The sequence below is a fragment of the Neomonachus schauinslandi genome, chromosome 16 (genome assembly GCF_002201575.2).
Source record: "Neomonachus schauinslandi chromosome 16, ASM220157v2, whole genome shotgun sequence".
Lineage (NCBI taxonomy): Eukaryota > Metazoa > Chordata > Mammalia > Carnivora > Phocidae > Neomonachus > Neomonachus schauinslandi.
Genome location: NC_058418.1, coordinates 55,318,732 through 55,331,425, shown reverse-complemented (window position 1 = coordinate 55,331,425; position 12,694 = coordinate 55,318,732). Strand labels below are relative to the sequence as shown.

The following is a 12,694-nucleotide window of genomic DNA, read 5'->3' as shown; positions in this document are numbered from 1 at the left end:
TCTTTCCTGAGAAATGAACAGATTTTGGGGGCTCAGTATGTCAGTAACATAAGAAAACAGTGGGTTCAGGAAAAAAAAAGCACACATTACAGAAAAATATTTGTTAAGAGTTTCATGCCTGGGCGCCTGGGTGGCTCAGTTGGTTAAGCGACTGCCTTCAGCTCAGGTCATGATCCTGGAGTCCCTGGATCGAGTCCCGCATCGGGCTCCCTGCTCGGCAGGGAGTCTGCTTCTCCCTCTGACCCTCCCCCCTCTCATGTGCTCTCTCTCATTCTCTCTCTCTCAAATAAATAAATAAAATCTTTAAAAAAAAAAAGAGTTTCATGCCTTTTTTTTTTTTTAAGTTTCTTGATTACCTGGACCCTTTTAGAATTCAGGAAGATTACCCATCAGGAAAACGGGACTACTCAGAAACAACAGTCACCAGATCAGGATATCCTGGTGGGAACATCTCCCTGGTGAGAAGTCCCAGGTCTTGCCCTGTGGGGGGCCCTCGGAGTCCCCATTCATAAACATGAATGCACCTGACGTTGCCCATGATGGCCAAATGTGGACAGTGCTCAGTCATTCTGGAAATTGGTTCGTTTCCAGGCACCCCCTCTGCCCCTACTCCTGGTAGTTTTAGAATGGATAATTCTGAGCTGGGGCCCAGGAATCCAACAGCTCAGCCAAGCTGAGAGAGGCATGGACTGGGGGATCCCAACTGTCCCCACCACGGCCCCTACTTTCGCTCACAAAAATTTCTGCATAAGCCCTGCCCTAGGTACTTCGGGGGGGGGCAGTGAGGTGGCATCCTCGGGGAGACTCAGAACGAGGGAAGAAGCCCTGCACAGAGATGAGGGGCTATTTTCTGCCTGGGCCCGGGTTTAATTATTCAAGCAAAATAATATGTAAAATTATACAGAATATTTAATCGGTTACTGTGATATCATAGAAATACCAAGAATCATAAAAGTAAAAAAAGCTGCTAAGAAGTATATCATGGTTCCAGGATGCTACGAAGTTGTTGCTGGTCTAGACGCTCTGGCAGGTGGTGGCGGGGACCAGGTCCCCGCCAGGCGCAGGCGGGGGGGTGGGGGTGGGTGCGGGGGCGTCACTGGCCCCGGTCCTGGTGCCTCTTGCCCTTGCCCTTCTTCTTCTTGTCCTCCAGCCGCGGCTTCAGGGCGCACACGCAGGCGGACACCCCGGCGATGGCCTTGGGCAGGTCGGGGCCCTTGCTCCACTTGTCCTTGTCGCGGTCGTACACCTGCACTGTCTTGGAGAAGGCCGTGCTCTCCCAGCTGTAGCCGCCCAGGATGTAGATGCGGCCCTCCCACACGGCCACCCCCGACTCACTGTTGGCGTGCAGGAGGGGCGCCACGCGGGTCCACTGGTTGCACTGCGGGCTGTAGGCCTCGACGCCCAGCACATCGAAGCGCTCCATGGACTCGATGCTGTCGTCGCTGCCGCCGATGCAGTAGATGCTGTCCCCCAGGCTACACATGCTGTGCCAGCCCCGCGCCGTGCTCATGGGTCGCCGCTCCTCCCACACGTCCGTCCGGTGGTCGTAGCACAGCAGGTTCTTGCGGTAGGGGCCGATCTGGTAGTCGTGGCCCCCCGAGATGTACACGAAATCTTTGTAGATGGTGCCCGCGTGGCCGTAGGTGAACCTGCGGGGAGACGGGGTGGGGACAGACAGAGGCAGAGAGGAGGCTCAGGGCCGTGCCCGGGCTGGGACCTCCTGGCGCCGGGCCTGCGCTCTCTTCCCCTAAGGCGGGGGAGGGGGAGGCGGCAACCCGCTCTCTGGGAAGACGGGAGGCAGTGGGGACCTGAGGGGACCACGCAGGGAGCAGGCACGCCATGCACACTTTACAGACACTGGACAAGGTCACGGGACAAGACGTGCCAGAGCCGGGCGGGGAAACGGACGTGCGGCTCGGCATCACGCCGCCTGGGCTCTGCCCCGCGCTCCGTTTCCCCCGCCCGGGAGTGGGGACAATTACGAGGCTGACCCTTCCTGGAGGAGCGGAAAACAACGAGGCTGTGCAATCGAGGCACACAGAGGCACCTGATCAAATTATACCACAAACGGGAACCAAACAAAGTACAATTCAACTCTGCGACATTCTGGAAAAGACCAGAGGGACAGTGAAATATCCGAGGGGCTTGCGGTAAGGGTGGGACGAATGGGTGGTGCACAAGAGAGCCTCAGGGTCGTGAACCTCCTCTGTGCGACGCTGGGGACACGCATCCCCGCACTTTTGTCCCGAGCCACAGAACGTACAACACAGACAGCGAGCCCTCACTCGGGGCGACCCCCCTTCAGGTGCTGCAGCCACTCAGGCTGTAACAGGTCGCTCCTTGCGACTTCAAGAGGTTACCAACGGGGAAAGATGCTCTGCGGGGAAGGTCTATGGAACAATCTGGACCTTCTGCTCAGTTTTTAATTTTCTCTAAAAAGTGCAGTGGACATAAAAACGAGGAGAAAAGAACAGAACCCAAGTGGAAACACAGGTGACAGGAGAAGGGGAGGTGATTCAGGGGAGTGGCTGCACAGGGCAGGCCGGGGGCGGCGGGAGGGGAGCGTCTGGGAGGGCAGCCCGGGGCGGCTCTCGGGCTGGGCTGCGGGGTTCATGGAGGGCCCATTACACGCACACACCAATGATCACAGCGTCATGGGCTATGTTGACTCCAATCCCGTGCAGCTCAGGCCCATTTAGAAAGAAAAAACCAGGGTTGTTGTAGCGTTGAGGTACGTAAGTCACCCCAGCTGGCCCAGAGAAAGTGACGGCAGCAGATGCTCTTAGGACTACCGTGAAGCCTCACTTCTCCATCTGTGAAGTGGGATGGTGAAACAACAGTCCTAAACCTAGGGAGACCAGAGGTCTTGGTTTACCTACGACACCGTCGGTATTTACAGTTAACCTCCCCAGTTCACTGCCAATCCTGGTTTGGATGACAAATTATGTGGGCGCCTACCTCCACCCCACCAGGTCACTGTGGGGCTCAAGGGACTCGTCACTTAAAGCACCTGGCCCAAGACATGGCACGGGCTAATCAGGAGCCACTATCCCGATTGTCTGAGGTGTTACTCCATCGCCTTTTTGGAACCTCTACACGAAGGTGGTAGCAACTAGAGACTGCAGGACTGGGATTCACAACCTGCGGCTTACGCCACGCGTCCTTCTAGCTCCCCAGGAGCCGTGAAAGACAGCTGCCCATGCCCCACGGCAAGACTGTTCACAAAGCGTGCTTGCAGGTTCAACTATAAGGAACTGGTAAAATCGGTGGCAAACACCTTCTGCTAGATCTGCGATGATGACCAGTGCTCCTAAGTGCAGACCTCGATGCGGAGCGCCTGAGGAGGAGCGAGGGTCCCGGGCGCTCCCCGGGTACTGGATGCTGTGTGTTGGGGGGTGGGGCCTCTAAGGAACATCTCGCCCTGACAGCCCTATGGGGCGGGTGTTATCATGGCCGCTGGGTCCACCTTCCCTTCCCTTACAGATGGAGTGAGAGCGGGGTGAAGACTCTGGCTCGTGTCACAGATCTGTCACCTCTTGGAACAACCCAAGCCCACACTCAGGGACATTCCTAGGAAAAGCTCTTGCTATCTGAACTTAATACTCTCTCCCTGAAGCTCTGAACAGACTTGGAAACTGAGGGAGATCTGCCTGATTGGCAGAGCAGACACATGCACCCGGATGGTCTGAAACCAGAGCCCTGACTGGTCACCACCACACCCTCTGCCCCCATGGTCTGCCCACGGTTATTTACAAGCCAGGAGATTTTTTTCCTGGAATTGAAGGTCAAAATATCTAGAAAATGAGGTGGACAAAGCCATCACGTTTGCGGAGTCCACCACAGAGCCCCCCATCACCTTGGCAAGCCGGCCACGTAGGACCAGGAGTCGGTCTTGGGGCTGTAAGTCTCCACCGAGGAAAGAGCTCCATTCTCGTTCCGGCCGCCGACGGCCACCAGCATGTCTTCAATGGAGGCCAGGTAGAAATCCACGCGGCGCTGGTTCATGGAGGCTACCTGTGGAGGCGGGACACCTGTACCTTCCCTTGCCCACACCTGGACCATGTCAACATCGAGCACTGAGTTCCCAAATGGGTTCTATGGAACACATAGCCCAGGAAGGTCAAGTGGTGGCCAAGCGTGTTTGGGAGAAGGAAGTCGAACTTGAAGAAAAGGGGGCTCTTGAGAGGGACCTCTCAGAGCTCCCAGGACCCTGGAGGCACTGCAAGTCCCCAAGAAGGGGATGGAGAACACAGTTCCCCTAACTTGTTTGGCCATGTGGCTGACCTCATAGGCTTGAGTTCCACAGAACATACAGTTCAGAAACCGGCTTCGTGGTGTCCCGGAATAAAAATTCATCTTTCCCTTTGCTCCTCCCCACGAGATACTTTCAAAATTAATGCTGAATGCTATGTGTTAAGAGCAATCAACAGGAAACTTAAAGCAAAAACCCCAATTTTTTTGTTTGTTTAAATAATTCAGGTAGAACAGAGAAACGAACACAGTCCCGGAGGAGACCACACCTTCAGGCTGCCACCACTACAATGCTTTTGAGGATGGGCTCCAAAGCTGGGAGCCACTTTCTAGTGGCAGGACATAGAGTTTGGAGGAGAGTTTTTAGGGGTTTTTTTGTGTTCTTTTTTTTTTTTCCCAGAATAAAACAGAAAGCTCATTGGAGCCCATTCTGTGTTTTGTGCCCAGGAAAAAACCCCATCAAGTTAAGTAAAAACACTGAGGTGTGAGGTGGTGCCTGGGTGGCTCAGTCGTTATGCGTCTGCCTTTGGCTCAGGTCATGATCCCAGGGTCCTGGGATCGAGTCCCGCATCGGGCTCCCTGCTCGGCGGGGAGCCTGCTTCTCCCTCTCCCACTCCCCCTGCTTATGTTCTCTCTCTCGCTGTTTCTCTCTCTCTGTCAAACAAATAAACAAAATATTTAAAAAAAAAAAAAAACCCACTGAGGTGTGAGTATAAAGACAGGCTGATTTTCTAGGGTGGTGGCCTGGGGAGGTGTTCACCAGAGAAGGGTCCACCTTCCCTGTGCCAGGCGTTTGCCAACCGCCCTGAGCAACATACAGCCTCTGATCGTAGAATGACAATGCCCTCCCACCCCGTTTCCAGAGGCAGAAGCTGAAATTCGGAGGGCAAGGCCCAGTCTGAAATCCACAGCTATGACTTAGCCAAGTTGGGGTGTGAACTCAGGTCTGATGCCAAGACCCACACTTGCCAGAATTCACCACACCTGCCAGCAGGTGTGAGGCTCGGTGGCCTCCCTCCACGAGCTCCAAACCCTTCCCAAAGAGGGGGCTGCAGGGAGACTCTGAGACAGGGGAACAGGGTTTGAACTCTGGGTCAAATCTCGAGACCGGCACTATCCAGCACAGCAGCCTCCAGCCTCCCGTGGGCCTTTCTGCTTAGACGTAAATCAGTTAAAATAAAATAAAAGAGAGAATTCAGTGTTTCAGTCCCACTGGCCACATTTTGAGGGCTTAATCGCCACGTGTGGCCGGTGCCTCGGGTATCGGGCAGCACGGGTGTGGAGCGTTTCTACCGCCGCAGAACGTTCCACCAGCGAGCAAGCACCGCTCCGGACAATGACCTGGCCTGCACACGGAGGCCAGTCGGCCCTCACGCGCCCCGTGCAGGGTGCGGGCACCGGGGAGCGTGGGAATCACGGGGCTCGTCACTTTATCGTCACGCCTCGTTCAGAAGCGGGATGGTGGCCAAGGCCTGAAAGGGGGGGGGGGGGCAGTCAAGGCTAGGTTAAGCGACCAAAAAGCCGTCAAGAATAAAGAAATAATCTGGCTTTAATCTCACCTTGATCCACTGTTTACAGCGGGGGTCATACCTATAAAGAAGATTGGACGCCGCATCCCCTCCATTGTCCCGGGAGAAGCTGCCGCCGGCGATGAAGATGAACCCCCCCAGCACAGCGACACAGTGGTGGCTGCGCCGGGCCGGCAGGGGCGTCTCCTTGACCCACTGCTCGCTCTTGGCGTCCAGGTAGCAGGTGTCATCGCTGAGCTCCAGACACCGCTCGGAGACCTCGCCGCCCACGAAGAGCAGGCGCTCCTCGTTGGTGCGGAGCGCCGTGCGCTTAGTCTGCATGACCGGCTGGGCCGCCAGGCTGTTGTGGTAGCGCACCGCCTCCTCGATGAAGCCCTCGCAGTTGGCCTCCCGCGGCAGCAGCGAGCACACGGCCGGCTTGACGCGGTGCAGCAGGTCGTTCTTGGGGATGAGCGGGAAGTGGATGTTCTCCAGCACCTGGTAGGCGTGGGCCTCGCGCTCGGGCTGCTGCGTGAGCCACTGCAGGGCGGCCTGCAGCAGGTCATGCTCGCACTCCCGCTGCACCTCGCTGCTGCTCAGGTAGACGCACAGCTTCTGCATGGACACGTTCTGCAGGAAGTCGGGCGTGAAGGACAGCGTGCCGAAGCGGCTCAGGATGAAGCCGTCGATGAAGGCGTCGAGCCGCTTGAGGCTGTAGATGGAGGCCAGCTCCTGTAGGTACAGGTAGTTGTCCTCGCTCACCTCCTGCTCCAGGTACTCACAGCAGAAGTCCACCGCCGTCCAGATCTGCAGCAGGTGGGCCGTCTCCAGGATGTAGTCGATGTTGCCGCCGTCCAGGGCCAGCTCCCCGCCGTACAGGAAGTCCACCACGGCCTTGAGCCCGACAGAGGAAGCGCCGACCAGCTCCACCTCCTTCTGGAAGGCCTCGCGCATGCCGATGGTGAACATGGAGTTGAAGTAGTCGCTGCACACGGCTAGCAGGTTGCGGTGGGCCGGCACGCGCTGCTCGTCCGCCACCAGGACGACATCGCAGAAGAGCCCGCGCAGACGCTGCTCGTTCAGCCGCTGCAGCACCGTGCTCGAGTGGTCGGCCCAGCGGTACACCTGCGGCAGCAGAGAGCTCGGCTCAGGGGTCGGCTCCCAGGGGGAGCACGCCAAGCCCGTCCCCGCCCCACTCCCCGCTGCAGGGCCCTGGGGTCAGTTTTCCTCATCTGGGAAATGGGCATGATGACCACATTCTGTCTCCTGAACTCCCCATGCCTCATCCTAAACGCCCTCATCCTCACTCGTGAGACCAGGCAAAGGGGGCTGAGAGGCGGCTTGTGGCTTTCCTGAGATCACACAGCTAGTGAGCAGCAGAGCTGGAATTCAAACCCAGATTCTGTCCGAGTGTTGACATGGCCAGCACTTACAATACAATGAAAGAGAAGGGGGAACAGGAGATCAGAGAGTCTGCAGGAAGTAAGGTGTTTCTGTCTGTGTGGGGGGGTGGGTGTGTGTATTGTAGCTTTCCTTCTTCCTTTTCAAATGCAAGTCCTAAAGGGGTGCCTAGCTGGCTCAGTCGGAAGAGCAGGAGACTCCTGATCTCGGGGTTGTGAGTTCGAGCCCCATGTTGGGTGTGGATTACTTAAAAATAAAATCTTAAAAAAAAAAAAAGTGACGGGGCACCTGGGTGGCTCAGTCGTTAAGCGTCTGCCTTTGTCTCAAGTCATGATCCCAGGGTCCTGGGGTTGAGCCCCGCATTGGGCTCCCTGCTCGGCGGGAAGCCTGCTTCTCCCTCTCCCACTCCCCCTGCTTGTGTTCCCTCTCTCACTGTGTCTCTGTCAAATAAATAAATAAAATCTTAAAAAAAAAAAAGTGATACATCAATTGCGGTTTCTAAAAACTAACTTAGCATTTTCCCTTCCTTCCTACTTTCTTTCTTTATATATACAATTCTTAAAATCTTACTTTTTCTTTCTCTCTCGTCCTTCCTCTCTTCTTTCTAAATAGAATTCCTGGAACTTTTCTTTCTTCTCTCCCTGCCCCTTCTTTCTTTCTTACTGTGGGACATGAGCAAATAGCTCTAAAAACTGCTGTCTTTTAAGGAGAGCATAATAATGTAATGAGCACTGGGTATGTATGATATAAGACTCTGAAACCAATAATACATGTTAATTAAAAAAAAGAAGAAGAAACCTGCTGTCCTATCAGGACGGTGAAGTTGCTCAAATGTAGCCTGGCCAACACTCGGACAGAATCTGGGTTTGAATTCCAGCTCTGCTGCTCACTAGCTGTGTGATCTCAGGAAAGCCACAAGCCGCCTCTCAGCCCCCTTGGCCTGGTCTCACGAGTGAGGATGAGAGCGTTTAGGATGAGGCATGGGAGTTCAGGAGACAGAATGTAGTTATCATGCCCATTTCCCAGATGAGGAAAACTGAGGTTCGGAGAGACGAGGAAACTTGCCCAAAGTCCCACAGTGACTGAGTGGCAGGGCTGGGATTTGAAGGTAGGTCTGATTCCAGAGCCCAAACTTTTCATTGCCATACAGCATCGGAATTAACAAAATAATGAAAAAATATGAACAATTAAAATGGATTAATTCAATCAATTCAGGTTGGGAGACACTGACTGAGTGCTGTAGGCCTGCCATGTGCTTTGGAGGATACAAAGATCTGTCAGACCAAGACAGCAGCTCTTCCATCCTTAGAAGACCGATTAGGCTCCGGGCATTCAGGATCTGCATGCTGCTTGATTTGTTTACCTCAGAAACACCACAAAATTCAGCACAGGGAGACGGAGGCTGTCCCAACACATCTGCGAGGCTGCTGGCCTATTTGAGGGTGTTTGAGGAAAGGGGCTAGCTGGGCTCTAAGGCTGCAAGGGGAAGTGGTGGGGCGAGGGGTGACGGGCTGAGGGCTCCCTGCATGCATTCCTGCAGGTCACCTCTCAAGCCATGCCCTACTGCCTGGGTCTCATCTCCTTCTCTGCTTCCTGCCTCCAACGCATTTGTGATTGTGATACTTTACTTCCCTCCGGTCCCTCCTGGTCCAGACACTTCCCACACCAATCACCCCATCTAGACCACAGGTGCAGGCCACGTTCTCACACTCTGCTGAGGACACCAGACAGATACTGCCCAAAGCTTCCTTCCAAGTGTGCCAAGCGCCAGGCTCTGCGACTGTCACGGTACCGGACAGTTCCTCCGAGGTCCCGTACAGTCTCTCGGTCTATTCTGGTTACCGGCAGAGAGAGCCCGGCTGGCCTGGTATGGGCTTCTAATGAAGCAGAAATGGCTGGGGCTCCAACGCACCCTGGCTTGGGGCCCCTCTTTTTTTTTTTTTTTTTTTTGCTTGGGGCCCCTCTTGGGCATGGACTAAAGGAAGGAAGTGTAAAAGCACCAGGGCAGTGCAGGCTATCTCGTGACAGCAAAGGCTCAGAATCCTGAGAAGTGAGGGGCATCGAGTGGGCAGGCCGCCCAACCTGGCCCCCCGTTTGTCTCTAAGCTGGTGGGGATGTGGCACCACCACACTTAAATGGGTGTATACAGGACCCCCATCTGCAGTGCAAGAAGAGAAAGAGCCCTCCAGGGGGCGGGGTGGGGAGGGAGGGACAGCCCCAGATGACAGCTGCCGAGGGGACCATCTGCTCCACTGAGCCGGGGCAGGGAGAAGAGCAGCCACTCTTTCTAAAACTGGGTCTCCGTGCTAAGTAGGCATGTTTCATTCTTCACCTGGGTCTCAACTACAACCCCCCGTTTCTGGTTATTTTCGTGTAGCTGCAAAGATGAACACTTTCAAAAAAAAAAAAAAAAAATCCAGAACAACGTGACTTCCCAATTTTAAAGGGACATGAGTAACAGTCTCGAGGCATTTCCTATAATTTGGAAGGCCCAACCCCTACATTCTTTGATGGTATTAACCCTATTCATTCCTTTATTTCCTTGCCTTCATCAGAGGCAAGGCAAGCTGGGTGAAGGAACACAGCCACTCAGCAGCTAACCTAGCCAGAATGCAGCAGGTATAGGGTATTTCATATTAAAAAAAAAAAAAAATCACCATCGAAACGGATGAAGACATTTCGGAGCAGATAAATGAACAGTGGCCGTCACACTAGGTAAGACTCTAGCGCACTGGGAAGGAACCACCTCCCACTACACAGCAACCAGGATGAACCTCGGAAGCGTACTAACCCGTGAAAGGAGCCAGGCACACAGGTGTACCTACCCCCTGGTCCCATTCACAGTAAGTTCAAGGGCAGACAAAATGCCAGTCCCGGAAGCTGGAGACTGGGACAGGAGGGTCTGCTAACATTCTTTTGTAATCGGGTGCTGGCTACAGAGATGTGTTTAATATCTAGAAAACTGAAGATGCACTTACCATTTGGGTTCTTTCTTTAATACAAAACATTAGAAACATAAACAATCTAACCAAGGAATAGGTTCAGACAGAAACAAACTCAGGATGTGGCTTTAAGGGACAAAGGTTTCTAGCACTATCACACTGAGAAAGCTACACTGTCTCTGCAGCCAGGGTCCGAAACAAAGCCTCTTTGAGACAGCCGCGAGACCTCTCTGGGTTTTCACAGCAGATAAAGCCAGGCTTGGCAAGTGCCTTCTCGGGAACTCAGATGGAAACAGGAGCCCGTTTCTCTGGAGAACCAACCTCTCCTGAAAATTACACCCCATTTTCCTATCATGCACATCTGCAGAACCTCTGTCCCTCTTTTTTCCCTTCAAATCTACAGGCTGCTCACAACTCCCTTTATCTAAAGTGCTATTCCTTAATCTTTTTTTTCAATCTTCTTGTAAGATATTTTTTTCCTAACAGTTCCCGTGAAATTTTAAGACCATACATATTCTGCATTATCTGTGCATGAACCGTATGTATAGCTGTGCTCTAATCACACACACACAAAAAAAACCAGTAGAATTCTTTCTGCATCCCCAAGAACCACTTCTGCCCCCTTGGGAGTAATACTGGTTCCGTTGAAAATGCATGATCTAGGGGCGCCTGGGTGGCTCAGCTGGTTAAGCAATGTCTTCAGCTTAGGTCATGATCCCAGGGTCCTGGGATCGAGCCCCGCATTGGGCTTCCTGCTCAGTGGGAGCCTGCTTCTCCCTCTCCTGCTCCCCTGCTTGTGCTCTCTCTCTGTACCAAATAAATAAATAAAATCTTTAAAAAAAAAAAAAAAAAGAAAAAAAGAAAATGCATGATCTAAGGTAATCATAAAATCTATTAATCTCTAAAAGAGCCACTTTTAAAGAAAAGAGGGTGTTATTAATATTTATAGAGGAACAGGTGTAAAGAGAGACTGCCCTGCAAATCGGTCCCCCAATCCTTATTTTTCCAATAGCTTGGGGGACAGGGGCTGCTCCAAGTCCTCTGAAGAGTCTGCTAAAGGTATAGATTCCCAGGTCCTGCTCTCAGATTTTAATTTAGCCCCTCTGGGGTGGGGCGGGGCATATGCGTTTCTAATTAGATACCTTCTCCTGGGGTAATGCTGATGTGACACAGTTTGGTAGCCTGGCCCTGGGGAACCCACTCTCACTTGCTCCTAGGGTCCCAGTAAGTCACGACTCGGGGGAGAGTCTGGGTCCTTAACAGCCAGGGATGCAAAATCCCATGGCTTTTCTTTCACCTCATCTACCTCTTCAGGTTGAGGTGAAGAACAAATGGGTCGAGGTGTATCTCTAATGTCTCCCCCCGCCCCCCACTCCTCTGAGTTTAGGACGTTTTCCATCCCCTGCCCGTGCTGCCTCTCTATTCATCATTAAGGAGATTACCCCCACCACCAAGAACAGAAAGTCAGTCTGTACATTAGGAATGAGCTCATCAGAAAATACCACCCCTCTGAGGCAACGTGCACAGGTGGAGAGCGACTACTCACAGACCTTTGAGGATTCGCTGATCTTGTACGGCCGTGACACTCGCGTCTGCCGGCTTCCCTCCATCATAAAAGAGACCGCAGCCCTAGAACGAGAACAGGACCTCTGAGCTGCGATACTAAACCCTAGGCCGTCTCTCTCTGTCAAATAAATAAAATCTTTAAAAAAATACACCCTAGGCCGTTCATTAATCGCAGCTCTGCTGGCAGACATCGATGACAACCGGGGTGCAGTCACACGGAGAAAAGAGGGAGAGAAGACTGTATGTTATCAAGAACGCTCGTACGCGGAGATGAAAAAAATCAGGTTAGAATCCGAATCAGATGGGACATCTAACGTTGTTCATTTATTCACTAAAACCTGACACCGTGTGTTTTAGGCCACCTCCTACAAATATCTACCTTTTGATGCTTGATCCCGAGGAGGGCTTCTCCTTCTTTGAAGGCTTTGGCTGGATCAAAATTATGACAACAGTTATCATTTCAAAGCCCAGACCGTGACCCAGGAACCAGGCTAAGGGATGTACGCATGCGATCTCATTTGAGCCCAACTACTCAGCCGGGCTGTCACATCCCGTTTTACAGATGAGGACACTGGGCTCCAGGTCATAAAGCTCATAAACGGCTGGGACTCAAACCTAAGCCTGTCCAGCTTCAAAGTGGGCAGTCGTGGACCCTTCACCAGGAAGCTCTGCTGAATGTGGCCCAGTGTTTGAGAGTATCTTACTTTAAAAATATCATGATGAAGGCCAGGATGTGATGCAGTGACGATAGACACATATGAAATACAGTCACATTCTAGACACAGGTGCTTTCCTTCAAGTGTGTTCCTAGGTCTTCACTGATTTAATCCCCAGAAAACCCCCAGAGGCCAGCACTATTATTCTCCTCAATTTATGGAGGAGAAAGCTGATAGTGATATGGTCACTTGCCCAGTGTCACACGGTCAGGAAGGAGCGACAGATGTGGGAATGCAACCCAGGGAGGCTTCCTTGCTCTCAACCCCTAAGCTACCCTGCCTGGCTATTTAAAAAAAAAAAAAAAAAAAA

At 52.9% G+C, this 12,694-nt stretch overlaps 1 protein-coding gene across 2 annotated transcripts; it reads right to left on the bottom strand.

The window, feature by feature from the left end:
• Positions 1-652: 652 nt before the first annotated feature.
• Positions 653-11,726, bottom strand: KLHL36 (kelch like family member 36). 2 transcript variants are annotated; one of them, XM_021702536.1, is made up of 4 exons: positions 11,653-11,726; positions 5,811-6,884; positions 3,857-4,014; positions 653-1,649 (listed from the first exon to the last, which is right to left on the bottom strand). In XM_021702536.1, the coding sequence occupies exons 1-4, from the start codon at positions 11,713-11,715 to the stop codon at positions 1,094-1,096; spliced, it is 1,851 nt and encodes a 616-aa protein (XP_021558211.1). In that variant the 5' UTR covers positions 11,716-11,726; the 3' UTR covers positions 653-1,093. The 2 variants fall into 2 exon arrangements, with proteins under 2 accessions (XP_021558211.1, XP_044778105.1); XM_044922170.1 differs by lacking the exon at positions 3,857-4,014 and having other exon boundaries at positions 5,842-6,884.
• Positions 11,727-12,694: the final 968 nt, after the last annotated feature.